The sequence below is a fragment of the Hippocampus comes genome, unplaced genomic scaffold (genome assembly GCF_001891065.2).
Source record: "Hippocampus comes isolate QL1 unplaced genomic scaffold, H_comes_QL1_v1.1 scaffold7, whole genome shotgun sequence".
NCBI lineage: Eukaryota > Metazoa > Chordata > Actinopteri > Syngnathiformes > Syngnathidae > Hippocampus > Hippocampus comes.
The window spans coordinates 3,957,783-3,983,589 of record NW_017842060.1 but is presented as its reverse complement, the minus strand read 5'-3'; the positions used below and the strand labels follow the sequence as shown (position 1 = coordinate 3,983,589).

General features: G+C 41.4%; 2 protein-coding genes and 1 long non-coding RNA gene across 6 annotated transcripts in view; 1 reads left to right on the top strand and 2 right to left on the bottom strand.

Moving 5' to 3' along the window:
- Nucleotides 1-13: 13 nt before the first annotated feature.
- Nucleotides 14-14,705, bottom strand: ppm1kb (protein phosphatase, Mg2+/Mn2+ dependent 1Kb). 2 transcript variants are annotated; one of them, XR_002167262.1, is made up of 8 exons: nt 14,549-14,705; nt 12,904-13,430; nt 11,685-11,785; nt 7,794-7,959; nt 6,508-6,652; nt 6,030-6,164; nt 1,445-1,560; nt 14-112 (listed from the first exon to the last, which is right to left on the bottom strand). XR_002167262.1 is itself a non-coding variant. In XM_019862021.1 (7 exons), the coding sequence occupies exons 2-7, from the start codon at nt 13,374-13,376 to the stop codon at nt 5,315-5,317; spliced, it is 1,152 nt and encodes a 383-aa protein (XP_019717580.1). In that variant the 5' UTR covers nt 13,377-13,430; nt 14,549-14,703; the 3' UTR covers nt 5,271-5,314. The 2 variants fall into 2 exon arrangements, 1 of the variants encoding a protein (XP_019717580.1); XM_019862021.1 differs by lacking the exons at nt 14-112; nt 1,445-1,560 and adding an exon at nt 5,271-5,446 and having other exon boundaries at nt 14,549-14,703.
- On the top strand, nt 8,927-21,903 carry LOC109511174 (uncharacterized). Its single transcript, XR_002167263.1, has 3 exons — nt 8,927-9,177; nt 14,099-14,104; nt 21,891-21,903. It is a non-coding gene; the product is annotated as an uncharacterized LOC109511174 (long non-coding RNA).
- Nucleotides 17,617-25,807, bottom strand: part of fam13a (family with sequence similarity 13 member A) — a 41,956-nt gene continuing 33,765 nt past the window's right edge. The window contains exons 15-24 of one of the 3 annotated variants that reach the window (XM_019862014.1): nt 24,623-24,839; nt 24,340-24,481; nt 23,387-23,468; nt 23,107-23,312; nt 22,934-23,017; nt 22,287-22,382; nt 20,514-20,663; nt 18,396-18,586; nt 18,130-18,231; nt 17,617-17,974 (exon numbers count right to left, since the gene is read on the bottom strand). In XM_019862014.1, the coding sequence (XP_019717573.1) occupies nt 17,851-17,974; nt 18,130-18,231; nt 18,396-18,586; nt 20,514-20,663; nt 22,287-22,382; nt 22,934-23,017; nt 23,107-23,312; nt 23,387-23,468; nt 24,340-24,481; nt 24,623-24,839 (1,394 nt within the window). In that variant the 3' untranslated portion in view covers nt 17,617-17,850. The remainder of the gene's footprint in view (nt 17,975-18,129; nt 18,232-18,395; nt 18,587-20,513; nt 20,664-22,286; nt 22,383-22,933; nt 23,018-23,106; nt 23,313-23,386; nt 23,469-24,339; nt 24,482-24,622; nt 24,840-25,807) is intronic. The other 2 variants (XM_019862016.1, XM_019862017.1) reach the window with 2 other exon arrangements.

Below are 25,807 nucleotides of genomic sequence, written 5' to 3'. Positions count from 1 at the left end.
CCTCCCCCCGCCGGCTCCGTAACCCTGGCAACCTGGGAACCCAGGAGGCCGTTGACGCCGAGGTCGTCCAGCATCGCTACGTTGATGTGACAGCCTCGCTCCATCGCGTTCACTGTCAGTGTAAATGCACGTCGGGTTCATTTGTAATTCACCAGAAATAGCAAAACTTAAGCAAAATGGCTTCTAGAGACTTTTTTTGTGGGTCTACTCTAAATAGAGATGCCTACCGAATTGCATATGGCAAAGTGAAACTGGCTTAGCGGGATGGATTGTCAAACATTTTGAAGCTAAGTTTTATGGCGAATTATCGAACTTGTCTGACACGCTCCGCTCACATCCAATGACAAAAATTCATTCGTTCACAATTTGGCGTCACTCACCTCACACATGTGGTTCAAATTTTGATAAAAATCGCTCGGAAGTCTGTCTCCGAAGGATCCCTGGAAATGGCCCAAATGGCATTAAAACGTCTGCTTCAAGCGAAAAGGGCAGATTTGCTGTGTCGTCTCTGGCATTGGTTGTTGAGACTTTTTTGTGGGTCAACTATGTGGCGAAGTGAAATCAGCTTTGCAGGCTGCATTTTCAAACATTTCCGAGACAATGGTGGGCATGATCCCTTTGCGCGGTTCTGCTCAAGTCCATATCATACAATAATAAACATTTTTACGTCCTCTTTTTTTTAGTGTAAATGACTTGATTTAAGAAAAATTATCCAAATAATGTTCGTCTTTGTATTTAATGAATTTGCAATTAACCCCCATTTTTTTCCAGTGGTTGTCTTTGCGTCGTCTTAACCACGGTAGAATGTCAAAACGAATGAAGGATAAGACGAGGGCACTTCTGCAGTCTGTCGAGTTGAAATGCCGATGCTAAAAATCACGCTATGAACAAAACTATAGTGTTTTGCATTTATGAAATCAATTAACTGCTACAGCAAACATGACTTGGTAATGTGAACCCCATTTTTATCTTTTTTTTCATTTTCACACACGATTGGAAGGGGCTTGCTGTGCGGCGTGGCCATTGTTTTGTTTCTAAAATAGTGTCACCAAAAATGATAACCTGTAACCTGATGACATTGTAACCACTGTCCCTGAAAAGGTTAATGTGACAACAGCAATGAAAAAAACTTTTTTTTTTTTGCAATATGTACCTGTATCTGAAACTATAATATAGAAATACTGTATAACCTAGTTCATATATTTTTCAGTCTTTGAGACATTTAAGTAGAAAGAAGACCAACAGACTGAATAAAAACATAGGTATCATCTCATCACATGAAATGTAAATCATATATACAATTGTGTCCAATGCTCCCTAAATCAAACAAAGATTAAGAGTAAAAAATAAAATAAAATAAAAAGCAGCCGCAGAAGCGCAGAGCGGACGGACAGCTGAAAATATCCCCTTTCGTGACAAATATGAAACCATGAGGGAAACTCACCTGCAGGCCTTGCGAGCGAGCGGAGCTGCACTGGTCAGGAGGAGGCGAGGGAGGCTGACAAGCATCTCATGAGAGCTCCGGGTCAAAGGTCGTCGCCACAGCATGCCGCGTTAACCCTTTGCACACCAAACACAGCCCCCTACTACACAGCTTTTCCAGTCTTTTTATTTTTGGACTAAATATTCACTTTTTTTTAAAAGCTATTTTTATTCATTTTAAAGAGATACTATAAAACAAAATGAACTCATACGTGATAAGAATGAATTTCCATCCATCTCTTTTCTTTTACCCTATTCCTATCAATTTTCCTTCTTTTTCGAACACATCCGTGTTTCAGAGGTTGCGCCTCCGCTAAAAATCTAAAAAAAGGTGTACTGTACTGTAAAGGCTGCGTAATTATCTTTATGAGTCAGATACATGTTAAATTGCTCGTTTTTGGTGAAGAATGAATGTCATCATCCTCTGTAATCCTGTTTTTTATGCCGACAGAAGGCTATATATTCATTTTAGAATGCTGTACATCTTTGGGCGTGGTTATTGATTTATATTGTGAGATGCTAAGTTAAATTTGGTAGTTCGGGAAAAATCGGCAGTTGTTTAACAGCAGAGGGTCAATACATTGTTACACTGCTTGTACGATACGTATGTTGCTGGTGTCGGGCCAAAACCTCGTACGTTACAATTTGGTAAATGTTCATATTTTTTCACAAATCAATACTTTTCATATCATATCTTGACATCATTCACTTGGAAGGAAATTCACTTGATGTAGTATAGCAGTAAAGAATCCAGAACTCACAATTTTGCGGTATTTCTTTTTTATTATTATTATTATTTTTAAACTGCACATATGTATAAAACACCAAATATGTTTTTCACAATTTTTCGGATTTAAAAAAAAAAAAAAAAAACAAAACAACAACAAAAAAAAGATAGTCACCTTCTTAAAATAATGGCCTTTGTCATTTTTGTTCCCAAATAACAAAAAAAAAAAAAAAAAAAAACCTGACCCAAATACTGATTATATTTATTCATCATTTAATTTCAGCGGTCGAATTGAATGATCCATTGAACTAAGGATGTTGCCAATTTTTAGCAGAGGTAGCCAATCAGCATGAGACGTTCAAGGCAAAAAGAAAAAAAAAATCAATAGATAAAAGTTCAAATATGACTTGGGGCCATTATTTTAAGGCGCGGAAATGGAGATACATGTTTGTTTTTTTTTTAATTAGAGAGCAAACTGACGCCATCTTAAACAAAAGAATAATTTCACTTCGTCACATCAGAGGAAAATGATTTATATAACCCCTCCCCGAAAAAAAAAGTGATCATCACTTCAAATTTGATGGCGCTCTCTCGTATTGATCACCCCAAAATAAAACGAGACTATGAGTACATTTCCAGAAGCGCAGATTACAAATCACTACTGTGATAAAACATAATCCATGCCCGCCGTGTACAGTCCGTCCCCAAATATACCTCCCACATGTAACGACGATGATGGCGGTCAATATAAACGGTAAAAAGACAAACAGCGTTGTTCACAGATGAGCGGGGGCTTGAAATGAGGTTGTGTCATTTGACGCTCTCCACGGTCGAACGATATTTACAAACATGGATGGATGGACGCTGATAAATCCCAACAGGCGGTGTGCTTCATTTAAGTTCTTCTCCACACAGTTCAATCAATAAAGTTTTTGCATAAATAGCTCCTATTTACACAACATAAGCTGTACTTTTTCAGTACCCTGATTATGTCTCAGTGCCGCACTTGCTCATCTCGTTGTGACATTTGATTGTGATTACAGAAAACATATAAGTCATAAAAATATAACGTTTATTTAAAAAAAAAAAAAAATGCTGTTCATTCACGTCTCCGACCCGCTAGATTGTGCAAATGATTCCTAGAGGCAAATGTACAAATCATTTTTGGTTATGATTTTTAGAAGCGCAAGGGGGTGGGCAACCTATGGCGTGTACAGTGGCACCGACAGTTTTTTCAAATGACCAGCCAACTTTTCATTTTTTTTTTATTTTAATTTTGATTGACCGCTCACCTATTTTGTGACCGCGTCGCGTAATGTGCACAATTTGGCAGACAGCAAACAGTTACAAACGCTTAATAGTGCGAGTACAAACGCTCGGAGCACCCAACGATACCTAGTACCGATACCTCCAGCACTTTTGATATATAAAATTTCATGTAACAAATGTTATATTTAAAAAAAAAAAAAAAAACATTTTAAATTGTGAACAAAAACCTGTCTTCAAGTGATGTTCTGCAGATGTGTCAAGCTGGCGAGGTGTCGCGCCAACTCATGCCGAGGAGGACTAGCTCAATGTCAGATTTCTTTTTTTTTTTTTTTTGCCTTAAGCATCGGTGTCTGGTATCCACAGTCTCCACAACTACTCGATATCTTAAAATAAGGGCCGTATCAGCCCCTTTCTGTGCTCGAAAAATATGGACATTTTTTTAAAAATCAGCGTGATTGATGTCATGGGGAAAAACAGAACTGTTTATCGCACAACCGGACATTTTTTCCCCCTGCTGTGACGACACGTTATCAATCTGGTCACGGAACAAAAGGAAGGTACCCCTGTACCCAAAAAAAAAAAGAAAAAAAAAAAGAAAAAAAACCTAAAATTCAAAAGCCCCACCAAAAATATTTGGTTCCATTGTGCCATCATGCTTTCGTTCGTGTGTCCCTCAACTGGCCCCTGCTCGAAAAAGGTTGCCCACCCCTGCTTGAGCTCCAAGAGGTTCGACAGTTACGTGACACCAGAGCTCCTAAATACGTAGTGAACAGCACATTCTCTTTGACGAACAGTCTGAAAAATGGACTTGGTCGAGTCATTTCAAAACCAAACCGAAAGTTGATTTTTCTTTTCAGTGCAAAAAATGTCAGTGCCGCCAAGAGCAACAGCTGAACCTCGAGGGTCCGAACGGATGACGAGGCCGACGACGCAACACCTTCCACTTGAAATAATCCACATCATAAAAACAATTATTTGGAAGCTGTCGTGTCATAAAAAAAAAATATTCTCTTCTTTGGATTTTCTTTCTCCAATTTTATACAGAGAAAAGCTATACGGAAATTCGAGAATATTCTGTCATAATATTACATAATTGTTTTTGGAAAATAATTTGGGATACATTTTCTTACTCGTCTCCTCAACTTTACATTTTTTTCCTCATTATTTATAAGATCACAAGTTTGTTCTTTTTTCCTACTAAGATGAAAAACCTCTCTTGTTAAAATGATGACTTTTTCTCGTGAAACAACTTTTTAGCGGGTGTTTCATTTTATTTTCTGTACAATTTCAACCTTTTCCCTTCTAACTTATTTCCTGTCAAATGACCTTTTTTTTCTCCGCAAAACTTTTCCTTGTAAGATTTTGAGAACTGTGCTAAACAAAAACATGCATCTGAACCAAAACAGGAAAAATAATTTTGTCATATATGTAAAACTATACTAATGGATCCAAATTGTGATTGTTGATTTTGTATTACACTGAGCAGCCAGCACAAAAACTAAAATTGGTGCTCTCAAATGACAAACTCAAAAATGTATGGCGAAAAAAAAATTTTTTAAAAATTAATCAGAAACCGCTTTTGTCTCTGCGCTCGCGCTACTTTGTTCGCATCCGACTTGTATGACAACAACTTTAGGAGGTTGCACTGTTTTTACAAGGTAAGCATGTTGGAACAACGTCCACGAGCTCGTCCGATCCTTCTTCGCCGTTAGCAGCAAAAAGCGCAATGCCGTTGCACAATTGAAGACTCAGAGTGCGCTTTCGTTGAATGGAGCTCCAGACCACGCCCCCTTCCCCCCAGCATCCCTCCCCACCCCCCATTGCGCAGCGCCGCCGCTATGCCCAGCGCCCGCTCGACACGAAGCTTCGGCTGAAGGAGAAGCTGGTGTCCGAATTGGTGTGCTTGCCCCAGGCGCCGAAGGGCACCACCACAATGGTGCTGTTGTCCTCGGAGCCGTACTGCAGAGCCTGCCGGAGGACACGCCGAGGTCGTTTAGAAGCCGCAGCACGTGACCTGATATCCCCTGAGCCATGCGTGTATGAGTGTGTGTAGTTATAATCATAATCATAAATTTATAAGGCTGTCACAAAGACATGTTCACAAAGTTCTGAGGATTGGCTGACTCGAAATTGAAAGTGCCAAGGCAAGTCTTGCAATGCATTGATGAATCAATCGATTTACCCATCACTGATTGAAAACACACAAACTCACCACTGGGAAATTGCAGGTATTCATTTTTGGAAACAGTCCTCAGTATTTGTCTACTTTCTGTTTTGTATGCAAATTGAGAATTTGAATTGTACATAATTGAACGACTCGTGATTGTCGTTAAAGGAAATTAGGTTTCTTTCGAAGTTTACTTTGCAACTAACCTAACAAGCACTGTATACAGTCTACTTAAGCTCATTACTAATAGTTAAATGCCATGCATTTTTGTCGTTTACAAAAAAAAAAAAAAAAAAAGCCATTCAAGTGCAAACAACACAACATTTTTCCACTGATATCTCAAAACGACAGCGTTGACCCCGCTGAGGTCGTGTCAGCTCGTACCTGCTCAGAGATGCGTTGCGCCGCCTCTTTTGGGTCGTGACACTGGTTGATGACGTTGCAGATCTCCTGGCTGTTCATGATGAAGTTGACACCATCGGTGGTCAGCGCCAGGAAGGAATCGTGCACGGGGCTCAGCTTTGAGGGGTGGGGAAGAATCAATGATGATTCGTATATTAAAAACTTGACAGCACGGAAGATTGTGTGTTTGTGTGAACTTGGCACCACCTAGAGGCGTCTTTCTGCTACTGCAGCATTGAAGGCAATTCAATTATATCTGGAAAAAAATTCCCATTTTTTTTTTCCATTTGATAAATACAGTCAGAAAACTATTAAAGGCAAACACAGTTAACTTTACCATTACTGCCTCCCCCCCACCCCTGTTATATGACACGCAACAGTTTTTCACCTTGGCCAGAAATTAAAATGGGGCCAGGACTAAGCTAGGGGACTTTCACCTCGTCTCAACATGTCAACGTACCACGATTCTCTTGGTCTCTGGCTCGGCAATCACCCCGACGCCCTTCAAGTCAAAGTCACCGATGCTGCGCGTCATGGCCAGCCTGCCATTGACATTGGACTGCCCCAAACTGTTCCAAGTGATGAAGCCGCCGCTCCTCTTGATCCTAAGCAGACACAATACAGAGGCGCCTTAATTACAAAGGATGTTCTTTTCCCCTCCCATGTTGTCGTTCTGTGTAAGCGGCAGGCACACAATGGGCGCAAAAATTCGACCTGGAAATTTTCCAACTTTGGAAGTCCCATCAAGTTAACAGATTTTTTTTACTCTTGATACCACGAGTACTTTGGATACATAAAATGACAGTTAACATAATGACAATTGATTGTGAACGAAGCCTTCATTTTTTCAGACTGTTCTGGTCTCACCAGCGGTTTAGCTTACTCAAATTGGTGAAACACAGAGTTGAATAAATCTAGTCCAAGACGACGTAACTTGTTTTTAGACGTTACTAAACCACAGTAATGTCACGAGCACAAAATAGAGGTACAGTGTACCTGCGTTACGGAGATAGGGACCAGGCAGATGGTAAAAATCTACATGTAATTGACGGCTTTTGAAATGCAGTGATGGTTAAAAAAAAAGTGACACCTCAAACATAAAACACCAAGAATAATGAAAATGTATTTATAAAAATTCTCCAGTTTAACAATTTTACAATTGATGAGGCTCACAAACAATTTGCACGCCATTTAGTAGTAGTATTTAGTAGTGTGTGTGCCTCGAGGCCAAGGACCGGCTCGAGGAACACATCCCAGCTTAATAATCACACCAGTGCTGCCCAAACCTTTTGTGTGTGTGTTAATTTTTTTTCTACACATCTTAATAATCACACCAGTGCTGCCCAAACCTTTTCTCTGCCAAATCCCATAAAAGGAAAAAAAAAAAAAAGAAAAAGGCATCACCAACACTCTTCCTTAGGTTTGCCGTTTCCCAACAGCTCAAAAGAGTTACTATATCGGTCCGAACAAAGGTACCTTGAGCTCTACTGAACAGAAAACTGAAGAAACAAGGGTGACCTCATACTATCTTCCATGGTTGTATCGATGTAAACATTGCATCTTAACAGGCATTTGAGAGGATGGCAAAAGAAAAACATTCTGTCAACCACGCATGTCGGTATCGGCGGCTCTTATCGGCAGCCTTCATGAGTACCCAATACAACCGAAATAAGGTATCGGCCAGATAGTGCTACCTGGATTGAACTCCAAACCCGCACCACTTTTTTGGAGCATTTGCGCACTTGCCTCTCCTTCTCGTCCCTCCTTTCAGGTGTGTGGTCCACTGTGAGCTTGAGCGCCTTGCCCTTGCGGCACAGCATGGCGCGGCTGTCGCCCACGCTGGCCACAACCAGCTCGATGCCGTCCCTCAGCAGGGCCACGGTAGCAGTGGTGCCCGCGTTCACCCCGGGCGCTACAGAAACATTACGGAGGGCGTGCATGAGAGACGCGAGTTGACACTTCGCAGGTGTGCACAAACAAACCACAGGATGGATGTATATCTCGAGCGCGCACACACACACACAACACGCAGACATGAAGACAGGGGGTGGGAGAGGGGGTCATGTAGTAGATAAAACAGTTGGCAATGAAGGGGGGTGGGGGGGGGACTGTTGCACATGCACGTGAACAGTTGAGTGCGTTTGGTTAAATGTCCATCTCCAACAGCACTTAGCATTGCTTTGACAACCAAACAATCACATACAAAGTCAACTACTAATACAAATGCGGTCTGATGTTGATGTTGGGTTTTTTTTTGTTTTGTTTTTTAAACAATATAGCAGCAAAAATGATCCGTTTAATTTTCTCAAACGTAATTAGTCATTGACACATTTCGTTGCTGTTCAACTCGCCGTGAATACACCGCATTTTTAAGGGGGCATAGAGTGGATATTAAAAAGTCTGTACACCCGTGTTCAAATGCCAGGTTTCGGGAGGTACAACACAACAGACCAAGATAAATCATTTTGAAACTTTCCACCATGAATATCACACCAAAACCTGGAGTTCGAACAGGGGTGTGTAGAGTTTTCAGAGCAACTACATGAACAAAATTGGACTTTGTAATTGTTTTAGTCGACAGAATAAGAAAACGTTCTACTGTCGTGTTTTTGAGGGTGTATTACTTAAAAATTTGGTGCCTGGCCTGGTGAATGACTTGGCCGTAAGTTAATGAGACCGTAGAGCTGGCTGGCTGTTCAATGGCTAACCCCTTTAGACAAGTTTTGAATGAGTGTGTTTATTACACGTTTGTTTTCTATTTAAAAAAAAAAAGAAAGAAAGAATGAAAGCGCACCGGCAGCTGTGTCGATTTTGACCACTAGCTTGCGATCCTCGGCTATATTCGGCGAGCTAGCATCGATGTTAACTTATGTTGGCGATCGTAGAAAATGCTGTCGTAGTACACACGTCTCTTCGTCTATTTTTCTAAACGTAATATGATCTCAAACTTTGAACATTATGGGTCCTATTTTTGTAGACTGGCGCCCGTGCCCACTGCGTCAGAACAGACGTAACTTCATTTTCATTGTCGGGACAAGTCTAGTTTATCGCGTTTCGGACCGCGTTGTGCCTCAATGGCTGTTCCGGCGAATGGAGCTCCTGACGCAACAGACAATTTGATTAAGGCTGTGTCCGCGCAAAAAAAAAAAAAAAAAAAAAAAGGCGCATCTTCATTTTTAAACGTTCCGAGGACGTTTTGTATCCGCCTCCTCGACGGCACCTGCCAAGTCGGTGAGAGAAAATAGACTAAATTTTAGACTTCCTAAAACACGCCTAACTCGCGTTTAACTGTCGGACTGTCGTTTCCGAAAATGGCCGTCATCGAAAGAGTAACGCGGTCGCACGGGGGTTGTCATTGGACAGCAACGATATGCTTCAATGCATTTCCAACTGAACTTCAGCTCTCCAAACTTGCTCCACAGATGAGTTCCGTTAGCTAGGAGCGGCGTTCCCAGTGCCAATTGTGCACATTAGACTTGCTGCGTCTGCGTGAAGTATTTCTGGCAGTGGGTGACAACAGACGTTCTCAAACTGACGCGCGCTCTCACAAGAAGCTCTCGCAAGCACTCGTTAAGAGAACGAAGAGAGAGGGAGAGAGAGAGAGAGAGAGAGAGAGAGAGAAAGAGAGAGGGAGAGAGAAAGAGAGAGAGGAGTGAGAGAAAGATAGGGAACCTTCCAGAAGTCCAGGATTTAGGACCCGCTGGACTCTCTCTCCTTCAATATCTAGCCCCTCGTCATCCACATTGGTGCCAAGGGCCTCCAGCTCTGAGCTGGGTCCGCAGCTGCCGTAGATAACATGCACACACACACATACAGGCATATTGGGACATTTCACACAGCGCGGCGCCCCCGTGGGTGCCACGTCAACACGTCAACTAGTGTTAACATCAGCCCAAAACTAACACAGTTGGATTATGTTGCAAAATATTGCCCTTGCTTCATAGATAGACTCATCATTTGCATGCACTGTATGTTGTAGCTCAATGGTTGTGAAACTTTTTTTTTATACCACCTAAAATTTTTTTTTTAAATACTTTGCTCTCTAAGTACTATCTTTACCATCATTAGAATATAAAAGCATAGTAGGGCGAGGTGATCATCAATATTATGCAGTCTGAACATTCACTCCCAAAGACGTTTTTAAACATCTTTTCAGACTTGGTCCAGAATTGGCTGGTACCGAATGAGTTAAGTATGCAAAAAAAGAAAAACTTCTTGGACAAAGATTCGATTAAAATCTATTGCATCTAAATGAAACAAAAAACGGTACCTCATCCAACCTGTAGGACTAGATAAATTTTCCACTTCTTTCTACTTTGAAGTGCGCAGGGCTAAGATATGTAGACATGACCTGGGCGTAGACATCCTTTCCTTTTTTGTAAAGGTGAATTTTAAAATCTTGGTTAAGTTTTTATATGGTCAATGTGGATGGAAATCAGTCAATCAAAAATGGTACCTAAAAAAACAAACAAAAACAAATCCTAATTGTCTCGATATTGTCCCGAATAAACATGCAAAGAATAAACCCGTCGCATTTCTTTAGGAGATTAAATCCTTCCCAAAGCGTGTTTTGATGATAATGACTTCAAAATTAGGAGCTGACCCTAACGAGGACATACGGGATCACGTTTAAAGTCATTGATTAAGTGGAACCATAAAAGTTTGAGAAGAATTCCTCTCGGTGGCTGGCCAAGTTCCAATTTAAAAAATAAATAACTAAAAACACCCTCCATTCGAAAATACAGCAGTTTCTCGGTTTCTGACAGTCTCAACATAGGACATGCAAAGATCCGTTCCAGGATGCCGATTGAGCTTCAATTTGGCCCACAAGTCATGATGGAAAAAAAGTAAAGATCACACGTGTTTCATGATTCAACCTGGGCATTTAACTGTACCTGCAATTTTTTCAGGTCGCGTATTTGACAGTCCAAACTGTCATACAAAGTGTGAAACTAAGTTAACCCCCTGTGGTAGTTTAGGGGAAGTAGCATGGGAGTCGACTTTGTGTTTTTTTGGGGTTTTTTTTGCTGGCCTCTCCAAAGCCAATGTTCCAGGGGCAAAATGTATGAACAGAAAGGTCAAATAGCTGTCGGCTACATCCAACTGCCACACCCTCGGCGGTGAGTTACATCACAACACGGCTTTATAGGCAGTTGCTGACTTCCACGAAGCTACCGGAGCAGTGGATTTATTTTCCTCTTCTGGGAACATGTTCAATTTCCTCACAAATTTCCCCTCTTTGGAATACAGTCGTCTCAACTACTTTTCCATCTGTTGCCGGCAGCGTGGACCATCTGCGAGAGTGCGTGGAACATGTCATCAAGCGGCAGCTATGTGGGGTCTTAGAAAATCGGGTCTTGAATCTCATAAGTTTGGACTGTCATAAACTGAGCAACTCCTGAATTGACTGGGCTTCCCCCCACCCCACCTTGAAGTGTGCCACTCATCTCATTAGATGTCGAAAGCAGTCGAGAAGACATTAGTGCGCTCTGCCATTTGTTTTGGTCGTCTTGTTCATCAATCACGAGTTTAGCTTTGCTTTAAATCACAGACCTTCATGTTGCTAAACTCAACAACAAAAAGAAAAAAGGTATCATTGTGTAGGACAAAGAACACTAATATTTTTGGTCAACCTACCATCTGAAGAGCACTGCAAATGCTTGGCTAAAGCTTTGTCTACTTCCAGGAAGGCTCGAGTTAAAACCAGCTCCAGATTGTCCTCGCCGGCCACAAGATCCCTGCGACAACATACAAACCAATCTAAGTGCACAGAGAACCAACAACGACTTCTTTGTGAACGTTACGCTCTAAATAAATGTCTCAAATATTCGTCTCTGCTGTGTGCAACGTACGCCAGAGGAGCAAACAAGCGGAGGCACAATAGCTGCTTTCACGCCCAGGTCTTGACTTTCTGGTCGTCCCCTTCACTCCAAATGTGACTGTAATGTACGATGGCGAAATAACCCCCCGTATGCAACCTCACTCTATTCCGTGTCGGCACCTTTCACACCGAACAGCAATGGAGGAGGGGGGCGGGGGGACTTTGAAAATTATCACCATGGGCAACACAGCTCAGTTATGCATCGTCTGCTATCGAACAGAAGATCCTTTAAATGGTTGCAGCTGTCAGTATACATTACTGGTATGCATAGATGAACAAAAAATATACATTGTTGGGAAGTACAGTGGATATGGAGTCTTTTTGAATGCCAGGATTTTGTGATATAAAAAAGAGGGGATAAAAAAAACAATAAGAATAAACCTTTTATCACGTTTGGGAAATTTTATCATCTGATGAAACCAAGGTTCAACTGTTGGCCAAAATTCCAAAAGCTTTGGCATCTGATAGTGAATCATGTGGGTGGCAGCAACATGCGTTGGGGCTGTTTGTTTGTTGTTGTTTTGTTTTGTTTTTTTTCAATATGTATAGATTATTGGTGCCATCACATTAGTGGTGGGAAAAACTTTTGGAGTGACTTTCATTGGTCTCTGTCTCTTTTTTTTTCACATCGCATAACATTTGAACTGGGGTGTGTACTTTTTCGACTCACCGAAACTAATAAATGACCTGATCATCTCTCGTGGCACACTAATGTGCCAAAACATACCGATAGGATAATCTCGTGCTTCGGACATCTTGTCTGCAGTGCAGACCCTGGCATCTGTAAAGCTGACGTTTACAGAGTTGGAGCATTGTAAAAAAAAAAAAAAAAAAAACTGCCAAACTGTTTGACACCACCCCAGGATGAATGAGAAATGAATAAAATGATGTCCAGTGACAATAAAATAGCTCACAACGGACCCCTAACAGATGATTGGCTCCCCGAAGTTCGATCTAATCAAACCACATCCTTACTTGATAAAATTTTCCAAGTATTTGTGACAGAAATCCGCCGCTTCTGGTCCACCGTGCCCGTCAAACACAGCAAAGTAGATAATATTGTCGGTCATTTGGGAGAGCTGGAAGCGGTCTTCGTTCTCCTTGCGCTGCCCAATGAGCGAGGCGCAGCCCACATTGGAAAGGCTGACCTTGGGAATGGGCTTGCCGTAGCGGATGCTGGACGGCAGCAGGATGGGCTCGTCGATGCGATTGTCCCAGATGCCGAACGAGTCCCAGGTGGTGGGGCGCCCGCTGCTGTCGGCGTCGAAACGTGTGCCGCTGCGGCGCTTGTCTGAAGGCGTGTGGATCTGCCTCTTGGGGATGGCGGAGTAAAGGGCGATGTCCTGCTTCAACGGGAGGGGAGCCAGGGCCATTTGGGGGAGACCGTTACGTCCAACATGGGGTCCACTGCTGCACCTTGCCAGGCGGGCGAGAAAGGCGATTGACATCACCCTTAGAGCAGGAATACCAGAGAAGCACTGGATATCGAGGGATCCAATCACCTAACATTGGAAAAACAGGAGACACAATCATTATTTGGTTTTTCTGATTTGCGCGCACAGTAGAGATGAAGAATTTGGGATTTTTTTTTTCAAGGTTCTCTTTTTCTATGTATTTTTTTAACAGACACAAGCAATAAATTAATCTGTATAACAATAAATTATATCAGATTTATTGCACATAAACCTTTTGGTTTTATGTCTTAGTCTTATGATCAAATGAAGGCAAATAAACCATGAATTATTGTGAACGATGATTTATTTTTCTATTTCAATTGAAGTTGTTAACCGACCTACACTTTGACTTGGAGTCTTAACTGTTCACAATGACAAGCACTAAGCTTACTTGGAGACAATATAAAGAAATAAATTAAACACATAAAATAAAGCTGACTGACCAGCCAAAATGTAGCAATTTTCTTTGATCAAAATTGCAGCCTTTGCAATTTGAAAATTGCATTCAACTACATTGCAATGCAAATTTGATTGTACAGCCTTAGCAAAAACCCATGAGCAATTGAGCCCCACAACCCAAAAGGTTTGTAGCTGCTGATAACCATAAGAACAAATTAGTCAAAATTAAACTCCCCAAATCACTTAAATAGATAGTTCGATGGCAATGGGATGTCACAAGATGGTCTCGAAGTCGTGTTTTAATAATTTGGCCTGAGCACAGAGTAACTGTAACTGCCCCCCCGCCCCCTAAAGGCTAACAATTACTGTACATACATTCACCACAAGATAGTGATATACTTTATAGCTTTCTATATATTGTAGTCATTTGTGCTTTGTGTTGTTTTAATGGTCACATCGAAACGACAACGCAAATCCGTCGAATCACAAATAAGATTACGTATGACCAAATTCTTCGGCGAACATTAATTGCCTGTTTGATAGAACCGTATCCCTTTTCACATCTCGGACGCTCTCCAGTTGTTATGTAATGTATGAAGTGAAGCACATATTTAGCACAGGAAAGAGAGCCAAAAATGTGACGGTCCCATGCATTTCAATCCAAATGTGTAGCTAGCATGTTTTCTTGTCGTTAGCACGAGTTAACCGACGAGCTAGCTTCGACGACTTGGACAAAAAAAAAATTGCGTGCCACGGAACAATCTTACCTTAGATTTGTTTTTGAAAAAGCAGTCTTGTTTTATTCCCCCTTGAGACGCTTATTTTGTTGCCCCGTTGAATGGTTTACGCGCGGTGGCGAGCGACACTCCTCTCCCTTGTCTTGCTAGCTTGCATAACGCAATGTTGTTAAACAAGGAATAGAGGGCCGCTGGCCAATCGGAACGCTAGAAATCTCTTCTCCTCCGTGGACGCCCATAGAACAAGAAAACTGATTGGTGATTTAAGAGTGCAGATGACTGCTAAAACAACCAATCATCAATTAGAAGATTACGTAAGCAGCCACTGAGCAAAAACTCAGAGGCTGACCTAAATTATTATGTTTACTCCAGTGTCAATCGCATTTAGTAGATATATTATCGTAAAACCACAGACGAAAACGAACCTCCATTATATTCAATAAATATTATTATCCGAGGGTAAGGAGCCGCTGTTGATAAGAAATCAATTGGTTTTCAAAAGTGTGTGACCCCTCCCCAAACAAACAAAAATATTGATTCAAAATTGGGGCTGGGGGGGTAAAAAAATGCAGTTTTAATACACTTCCTCCCGTTAATCGTAGGATTCCTTTCGTATGACGTAACTGACGCCACAATCATGAGACTTCCTCGTTCCTCGCAAGACTTCAACCCAGCATCACCACTGGGTGTCAACACCCTTTAATATATATATACATATATATATATATATATATAGAGAGAGAGAGAGAGAGAGAGAGAGAGAGAGAGAGAGAGAGAGAGAGAGAGAGAGAGAGAGAGAGAGAGAGAGAGTTTTTAGCAAAGGATAGCTTCTGGTGGTTTAGAATGTGTTGTCAAGCTCACAACTACAGAAATGGGTGGTCCGATATAAAACAAGCATTGGTTTTGTTTACCCTTGGTTTTATTTTGTAATCATACCACACTTTCTTCTGCTGCTTTTAAAAGAAACAAAAGTGGTGTGGCATTACACTGTGCAGTGTCACGAGTTGTGAGTGGATTAGATGTCAAAATGTCAACATCATCCCATTACGTCACACGATCTTTCACTGATGGAATTAGTTTGGGCTTTATGCCATGTACCATCATTGCGATATGATGTACAGTAGAAACACAAAACAAAAACGATTTTTGTTTGATCTGACACACAAGATGTGCTTGTAGTTTGTGGAAAGTGTGTTTTTTAACAATAGGCTTAATGTGTGTTCTGTACATACTGTACATTGTTTTAATGAAAAAAATATTTGATGAAAATAGTTGAAAATCATATGGAGGTGAATCAATACAAGGAAAAAAATGCTCATTATTGGAGGTTTTGTCAAGCAAAAATAAAAATAGTGCTTGTCGTAAATAATTGTCAAATTATTCAACCTAATAAAGTGTGCCGTAAATAATTGTCAAATTATTCAATCTAATAAAGTATCGCTTTGGCGCCATCTTGCGGTACAATTGTGTCAAAGAACTATGCTGAACTGAGGGGAGGGGCATCATTGAATATGACCAAAGCGTACATCGTGTTTTGCCAAAAACTTGTGGCATCTACAGGCAATTTTTACTTTTTCTGTGGTGTGCTTCCAATGTTTAAAAACAACACAAAAAAGGTACTCAAGACAAAAAAAAAGCCACAAAGACCAAAGAGTCAGTAAAAATATCTTTTTACATTCTTATTATGTACAAAATACAAACAGTTTATGTACTAAAATGTACACACTCTCAATGTGCGAAGCCTCGCCAGTGCTTGTGTTCAATAAAAACCAATATTCACTCTGATTAACTTATCTGTAACCATTTCTGAAAAAGAAAAACAGAAACGTATGTGCTCACACAAACGTGAACATATGCATACATTGTTCAGATTTACAGCAGGAGGGAAAAGATTTGTACATTTATTACTAGTATTATCTTTTTAACACTAAACTCTCGCACACTCGAGGACTAAAGTAAAAAAAAACATGCTAAGTCTGATGTTACGAGTGATCACGAAATACACAGTGTGAGTCTTTGGGATATTCTATATGCAAGTATTATGGACCACGTAAAAAAAAAATGACAGAAGGTAGCCAATAAAAATACCGCCCAATTTTTCAGTTTGCTTTTTTTTCTCCTTTTCATCGTAAATGTAAGGACTTTTTTCTATTTCTGATTTTTAAAAAAACAGAAACATGCTTTTCAACAGATAGAGAATAAAGTCTGAATTTGCAGAACAAAGTCAAAACCAGACAAAGAATAATTTTGCGGGTAGTAATAGTACCAGAATGAAGATGCTATTTTGTGAGGAAAAAGTCATAAAATGAGCGAAGGTATAAAGTCTTGATTTTACCATAAAAAAGTTGTAAGATTATCAATGATTATTATGCCACAATTTTAACATTGTAATGTGAGAGGAAAAAAGAAGTCATGGCCAGTCTGGAGTCAAAATAAAGTCATAATTCTATGTGACAAGAAAAAAAAAATGTTACGGAAAAACTGTTAAAATAGCTGGAAGAATGAAACCATGTTTTTTACATTTAAAAAAAGGTGTGGAATAATCAACATTTGTGTTCATATAAAATTATTTTTTTAACCCAAAAAAACAATTTCGGCCTCACACATTACCTCCATTTTAATTTTTTTTGGTATGAAAAAGACAGTTATTTTCTGCCTCCAATTAAAATTTGTCTCTCACAAAGTTTCATGTTATTTTGTTCTTTTCCTTGTAAAATTCCGACCTTATTTGTGCAAAAATACAATTATGGCTTGCAGTATTACAGCTTTGTTTCTCACAAAAAAAAAAAAATCTTCATTATACAGTTCAATCTTTTTCCCCCCCGCGAAATTCCACTTTCGCACACCATTTGAAAAATTTGTTTTTGTCTCTTACTAAAACCCTGCAGAATATTCATTTAAGTCTTGCAAATGATTCCAGCAATTCTGTGACTTTATCCTCATATCGATATCATTTTGTTTTTTCTATTTTTACGGGTGGCCCATAATACTAAGAAAACAATCTTTTAGCAACTAGCAAACAATCTTCTACAGAGGTCATGTCATACGTTAAATCTCCAACAAATATAAAGTCTCTCATACAAAAATATCGCGCACCATTTTTTTTTTTAAATAGCATGTCGTCCACATAATTTTTTTTAAGACTTCTATGGCAAAAGGTGAGAAAGGTTGTCGTTGTGGTACAAACGGACGCAAATAAATTAGTAGACATTACAAGCGTGATTTTTTGGGGGGATGGGGGGGGGCGGTGAAGATTTAAGGTTCTACGCTACCACCAACCACCGGACAAACCATCATGACACTGAAGTCTTTGATTTGGCGTGTTTTTTTGCTCAGATGAACTTGGTGGACTCTCTTTTGCTGATGAGGACCTCCAGTAGCTTCAGTTTGGCTTTGACGTGCTTGTACTCGTTGTACTCGGTGGCGAGAGGCGAGCGGTCCTCCTTTTGAACATTCCTGAGAAAACATGACCACAGTCATCTGGGTTTCAGTTTGATTTAAAAATAGAATTGTTTTTGCGCTTTGGAAGACGATGCTTTTTCCAGACCTCCAAATGCATCAAATCAAATTCAGTACTTTTCCATACTTTGATTGTAAAAACCTGTTCTTACCTCCCATTTTGTCGAAAGAACTGCTCCTCAAACTCTTTGAGAGTCTTGCGGATTTGTTTCTTCTCCTCTCGGGTCTCCTGGAGTTGTTCCACCAGCTCTTGTCTACAAGTTGACGACAAAAATCGCATATGAAAAGCAATCTGAATTACACGACTAACCGGTGCAGTTTAGATCCTGAATTTCACCCGGCAAAATCCCATGTCACAGACTTTTTGTGAGTGGCGTATTTTGTGGTGAATCGTATCCTGCCGTTATTAAAGGCTTACGTGGTGGCGGAGTGCAGGTTGGACAGCCGCATGTCCGTGACGTTCTTGGAGGGCGTCAGTTCGTCAACTGGGGAAATGAATCCGTCCACGTCCTCGTGACCCAAGAAGCTGAACACGTTCAGGTCGGGACGAGTGGTCACAGAGAACTGCAGCTTGGCGTCTCCGTCATCCTCCGAGCCTTCCTCTTCCTCCTGCGTGGGGAAAGTGAGCTTGAAATGGGGTTCCAGATTGGCCGTGACTTGTGGAGGCTGTTCGAGACAATCCCAGACAGGTCGAGACTGGCTGGGAATCGACACGACTGATCGAGTTAGGCTGTGATTGGCAGCAACTGGTTGAGGCTGATTGCGACTAGCCGTGACTGGTCGAGTCCGGTTGAGACTTAAGTCTGACTGATCCAGTCAGGTTGAGACTGGGCGTGAGTAGTTGAGTCAGGATAACACTGGATGGCTCAGGCTGAGACTGGTCAAGTCATGTTGAAACCACTTGAGACTGGTACTGACTGTTTGAGACTGGTCAGGTCAGGTTGAGACGACTTGAGATCGCTACAGACCGTTTATGATCAGCAGTAACTGGTCAAGTCAGGCGAAGACTGGTCGAGATTGCTCAAGACTCGCCATAACAGGCCAAGTTAGGGGGCAGGGTGAGAAACTGACTGGTCAAGTCTCAGTGGCTGATCGAGTCAGGGTGAGACTGGCCGCAATTAGTTGAGTCAGGTGGAGACTAAACGATTCAGGTGGAAACTGGTAAAGTCAGGTTGAGGTGATTTGAGACCGCTAGTAACTGACCGTGGCTGTGACTGTCCAAGTCAAGTTCAAATTGGTTGTAACAGGTCAAGTTAGGTTGAGACAGATAAAATTGGGCAGTGACTGGTCGAGTCAGAGTGAGACTGCTTGAGACAGGTTGGGTCCGTTTGAGACTGGCTGTGACTGAGTGACATTAGCCTTGAGCGGTCAAGTCAGGTTGAGAGCGCTCGCGTAAGGTTGACTCCTCGAGACTGGCCGAGTCAGGTTGAGACAAGCCATGATTGGTCAAGTCAGACTGAGACCGAGTCAGGCATTTTCAAGTCGAGTCGTTATAAGTAAAGTTGGGTCAAGACTACTCGAGACGTTGCATTGACTGATTGAATCAAGCCAAGACTGGCTGTGTCAGGGCAAAGCTGTCTGAGATTGCTCAACATCGGTCAAGACTGGTCTCATCAGACCCAGACTGGGTGTGATTTGGGTTAGTGGTTAACAATCATAACCACCTTTTCTTACCCCTCATTCAGACTCCAACTGTTAGTTAGTAGAATCATATTCAAAACATGATCTGTCCAGGTGCAAGTCTGTGCTACATCATGTAAAAAAATGGAAAATGAAAATAATAAATTCATGCTCCACAGCAAAAACATCGATGTCAGGAATACACACACACCAAAATAAAATTAAACCTTCTCAAAGAAGACAAAATTGCATTGAGAGGTTTTGCCTTGGTGGAGGTCACGCCAATGTATACATGTTACGTCTTTATACGATTTATGTAGAGCATTTGGTGAGAACCGTGTTAGTAAAATGTCTCAAAAGCAACCATGGCGACAACAAACCTAAAAACCAACCACAAGCTACTGATTCAACACGAAAACAACGGGCAGCTGTCCAATCAACAGGCAGCCACGATGCGGGACGTTTACAGCAGGAGTGGGCAAACTTGAGAGCTCAAGGGCCACATTTGATTTTTAAAATCGAATGAAAACAAAAACGTGAAAAATTAAAAAAATTTAGGAAAATAGAACAACATTGTCACATTTTCAATTTGAAGATAAATTTGTTGAGTTTCATCAAACAACGAACGCCAATTTTGCATTGTATTCAGAATTAACGTAATAATTCACCAAAAATGAATAGATACATTTGAATAACCCAATTTTATGAGGAAAAAAAAAGATGAATCAATGCTCAATGGGCCGGAGTGAAGAGTAGAGCGGGCCTTGTGTGGCCCTCGGGCCATATCTTGCCCACCCCTGAGGGTAGTCAATAAATAAACAAATCAATAAAGGTAAAATAATGAAATCAATGGAAGAAGGGCGGGAGGGGGTTGACTGATTACGTAAGCAGCTCAATGCAGCATCAGCCCTTTCACCTTGACGTCGTCGAAGAAAAGCGCGGTTACGCCCTCGATAATGGGCTGCAGCAGGGGGCCTCGGCGCTTGCTGGAGGGCGAGCCCTGCGGTGACGTCGAGAAGTAGCCGTTAGCCGGCGTGGAGGTTACAGCGCCGCCGCCGCCGCCGCACTGGCCAGACGGACATGTTTTGCGTTAGCATCGCAAACAATACCACGCCGACAGTTTCATGGGGCCTCAGTGGAAATGGCACGGAGGGAGTCGGGTTCCCCAAGGCGGAGAAGTTAGCGCGTCGGTCGGTCATTCATGGTCAGCTACTGAGAAAAGGTCCTGTACTTTATGCTTTATCTTCAGTCTGATGGGGAACTGTTATTTTGCTACCCCCCCACCAAAAAAAAAAAAAAAAAAAAAAAAAATTAAAAGCTGCATTGCCCAAAAGTGGAAAATGAAAATATTTATAAATATACAAAAAAAAAGACATACAAAAATAATTAAATACAATATGAACCAATTGAAGTGGAGGGGGAACTTTTTTTTTCTCCCCCCCCCCCCAAAAAAAAAAAAAAAAAAAAAAAAATTAAAAGCTGCATTGCCCAAAAGTGGAAAATGAAAATATTTATAAATATACAAAAAAAAAGACATACAAAAATAATTAAATACAATATGAACCAATTGAATATTAAAAGTAAAAGTAAAAGTAATGAAAAAATAAGTCAAAATAAATACACAAACATATACAGATAAAAATAAATTAAAAATAATTGAAAATAAATCATCACAATCAAAAAACAGTGTTATTTCGATTGCTTACATTTTCTAAACTTAAAAAATAAATACAATATTACCACCTTAAATTGAATTTACAATATTACAGTCAAAAGGTAACAAAGGGGAAAAATTACATTTTAAATAAAAAATTTAAATTAAAAAAAACACTAAAATAAAATTTAAAAGGAAATCCAAAGAACACTGAAAAATAAAATTGCAAAATGCTTTCATCATTAATTTTTTTCACCGTCTATCTTAAGGTCATTTCTTCGAATGTCCATCTCTAAAGCATGCTCCACTACACTATCAAGTTCTTTCTTCTTGTATGAGGAAATACATGAAAAACACACACACACACATTTTACTTTGCATCGCTTGAAACGCGTCTCCGTACTTGAACGGACACACAAGCAATATGACCAAGAGTCTCCGCCATGTTCGCATCCTGATACATTTGCTGGACACATGACAGCTCAGCGCATCGAAAAAAAAAACATGTTGCAGCCACAAGGACCAAAGTTGCCCTTTGACATCAGCTTTCGTTTTAAAGCCACAACATTTATAGATGGGCTCACAAAGGCTCTTCACCGGATTGACTCCAATCGACATTTTTGCGAGTGTTTTTGGGAGGATTAAACTGTGCACATCATTTGCATACCTTTGCAAGAATAATACAGACCGAAGAATCGCGGACACTACAAAGACAGTGGCCCCAATTTGCGTGATGCGGGTGGGGAGGATTACAGAAAGACCGTTACGTAACGACATTCAGCGGAGATCATTTCTTACATAATGAACAATGGTTAACAAATACAGGAAAGGGCGCGATGTTTGGGGGCTATTTTTTATTTTTTTGCAGCGCCTGCCTTACACGTGTGCCCACAGCCGGCCCCGTCTGACACGAAAGCCAACAACATGAGCCGGGATTAAGCGCCCGCAGACGTTTGGACAATGTGCTCTCGGCACGAGCGAGGCTGGTGGGCAAAAAAAAAAAAAAGAGGCTGGAATTATATCACGGTGACTTACAATGACTGGGATGGTTGAGGCTCGGCACAGGATCTGCTTGACCAGCCGGTACCTGTCGTACAATGGCTTCATGATCTCCCTCTCACTCTTGGTCACCTGAGAAGATGAAAAACGGGGAAGGCTTATTATCATAGCCATGCTGCTGTCTTGGTTCAGCAATAGAGTTCGAACGGAATCAGCGGGGAAACTCTCTTAACAATCGCGTCAGTGACCAGAGATAATCACTGTGACCTCTTGAGTCATTGTTCACACTCCACTGGCAATCTGGGTCACGGGGGAATTGGAAGCAAGCTTATTTTCAAGGGCTGGACCCAAGGGACTGCCAGGAGATCAGGTAAAAGGTAAAGCAACGCCTGTTTAATTAATTTATTTACTTTATTTTATTTTAGCTAAGTTTGTGTTCAAATTGTGTCACTTATATGTATCGACTGATCAGGTCGTCGAAACGGGACAAAACCTAGGACTAGAGATAAACCCAGAATAAAATGAATCAAAACTTAGCGAATTTAAACAACAAAAGTCAAAAATGAAATTAAAAACTAGCAAAAATGGAAATATCCATCACCATTCTAACCCCGCGAGGCACCGTTGCAGTGATAAACAGACGAGTGAAAACGTGTCGTCACCATCCAAAAGTGTTGACTTACAGGTCGCCCATGAATGCTCTCGTAGTAAAGGAGAGCTTTCTGCAGGGCCAGTTTCTCAGCTCCGATCTGTTCTCTGGTCATATCCTGCCAGGATGGAACACACTGCGTCAAACGTCAACGGCTATCGGCAGACGATTTTTATGGTGCGATCCAACCGCAAGGGCGGCGCTTACCTTGATGTCCTCGGGCCGGTCGACCTCCTGGCGTTTCTCTTGCAACTTCTTGAGGATGCCCTCTAGCGTGCTTTCCACGGGGGGCTTGGGCACCTTCTCCTGGGCGGGTTTCTTCTCCAGCTGTGAGCCGAAGCTCTTGGGCAGCGTGTTGCTGCGTTGCCGCGTCAACGGCGGCAGGTCCTCCTCTGATTTCATCAGCTTGTGTTCTGGGAAAGGAAGGGCAGAGGTCACTGGTGTTTCTCCTTCATTCGGCGCTTGCGGGCTGTTTCTCGGTGGTTACCTTTGAGGTCTTTGCGCAACCTGGCTAGCTCGTTCATCCATCGCAGCACCTCTGGATTTCCAGCTTTGTCGCTGTGGGAAGGCTGGAAAAAAAAAGACATATTAAACCCTCATGTAATCACGGGTCAAAATAACCCGTCCAACAAACAAATAAAACAAACAAAAAAAAAAATAATAATAAAATCACTGCAGTGTCAAATTGTGTGAGTATTTTTATTGAAATAAACACGAAAATTATTTTTCCAATTTTCTCTAAATTTCAGATTTAAAAAATTAAAACAACAATTATCATCAGCACCAAAGAGCATGTGTCGCATCTCTAAATTGTATGAGGGTCTTTTTTTTTTAAACACATTATAAAAAAAAAAAAGAAGAAAGGTCTATTTTACTAAGTGCCTGCATTTTGGATTAAAAAAAACCCCATCTATTTTTAAAAAAATCAAAAGAGCATCTAACAAAAAGCATTTTTCTAAATTGCCTGGGTGAAAAAACAAAAAACCCCATTCATTCCCATTATATTTCTTATACCGCAGCTTGGTAGTTCTCAAACGTTTTAAACCAAGTGCCACATCAAAAACTACTTAGCGCTCCAAGTATCCCATTAAAATACACTAGCGTAGTCGCTCTAAGTGTTTGTATTGTCATTGCTGCACTTAAACGTAGGAAAATAGAAAAGTGCACATTCAACCAGATTAGTCATAAAAGTTAAATACAACTGAACTGTCTTTAACCAACCTACAATGTTTTAAAAAAATAGTTTTAGCCACTGTAGCATTCTGCACAGTTTAAAGATTCACTCAGAGACCCCCCCACCCCCCACACACATATCATATTTGAGCCCAATTCAACACAGATGTACATGTGGATTAATTCATCTCCAGTTCACAGAACATCGAACAACAATCCCAGACAGATTGATTGATTGATGTCGCATACGGTCTCGTGTCCACTTACCCGGTATTTCCGCTCGTCCTCAAACCTCTCCTCGAACCTGTGGATCTTCTTCTTTAGAACGTGTATCCTCTTGGTGAGCTGGGCGGTAGTCAGCTCCTCCTTGTCGTCATCGCAGGAGCCCAGAGAGGAGCTCCTCCTGCGACTACACACATTTAAGTCATGACAATGAAAACACCGTTATTACACTGCCAAAAACTCAAATCAAACAAAACGGTAAACAACCCATCAAATGGAGGTTGTTCTTTGCCTGCCAAGATATTTCATTTTACCGGGGGGCATTTACCTGATGAAGGAGTGGGCATTGGGCGGCGACGGCGGCACTTCCGTGTCGTCCAGATACTGCTGGCAGCGGCCATAGGCGTAGAAGCGGGGGGACGGCATGGGGTCGCTGCCTTCCTCCAGCAGCTGACGGATGAGGCGGCCGCCGGCGCCCGGCGATAGACGGGCTTCCTCGCGGTCTGGGTTGTCTCGCTGTAGCGACGAGTAAGCCGGCACGGGTTCTGTTTGACACGCACGTGGAACAAAGAGGGCACTCGCTCAAGTACACGTATTCAAAATGATTCAAGCGTAATTGTAGTTAATTTTATAATTCATGATTTGAACGCTATCATTTTCATTACATTCGTCAATATTTCAGTACATAGCCTCATTGTGTGGCGGCACAGTGGGCCACTGGTTAGCACGTTCGCCTCACAGTGCGGAGGTGCAGGGTTAGATTTTGGCTCTGGCCTCCCTGTGTGGAGTTTGCGTGCCTGCGTGGGTTTTCTCCGGGTACTCTGGTTTCCTCCCGCATTCCAAAAACATTTATGGCAGGCTGAGTGAAAACTCTAAATTGTCCCTAGGTGTGAGTGTGAGCGCGGATGATCGTTCGTCTCTGTGTGCCCTGCGATTGGCTGGCAACCGGTTCAGGGTGTCCCCAGCCTACTGCCCGAAGACGGCTGAGATAGGCTCCGGCACCAACCGCGACCCTTGTGAGGATGAGCCGATCAGAAAATGGATGGATATCCTCATTCTGATGTTTCCATCAATTTTTCATTTTGGCTATGAGAAATAAATGTTTTTGGACACACTTAAGTTATACCCCCTTCGAAAAAAGAGGTAAATGCAAAAAAAAAAAAAAAAAAAAAAAAAAAAAGCAGTACATTATGGCACTAGTACTAACAACTGGTACCGGGTGTTATTATTTATTTTTATACAAATATATTGTATATTATAAGTCTGGGGTAGGCTTTCAACTGAAACTTGTGCATCACTTGATAGTGTTTGCAACTATAAGAAATATTTGTTGGGACTCTTTAGCTGGATGAATGAGAACATTTTTGTCCAGTGGGAGCATGGTCAAGAGATGAAAAGCGAAGCCTCTGCGCTTGTTTTTCCCTCACTGCTCGTGTTCAAAGACAAAATGAGGACCGAGTGTTCCCATAGCAGCGTGCTAAATCTTCCATCGCTGGCAAAGTCACCGGACAGC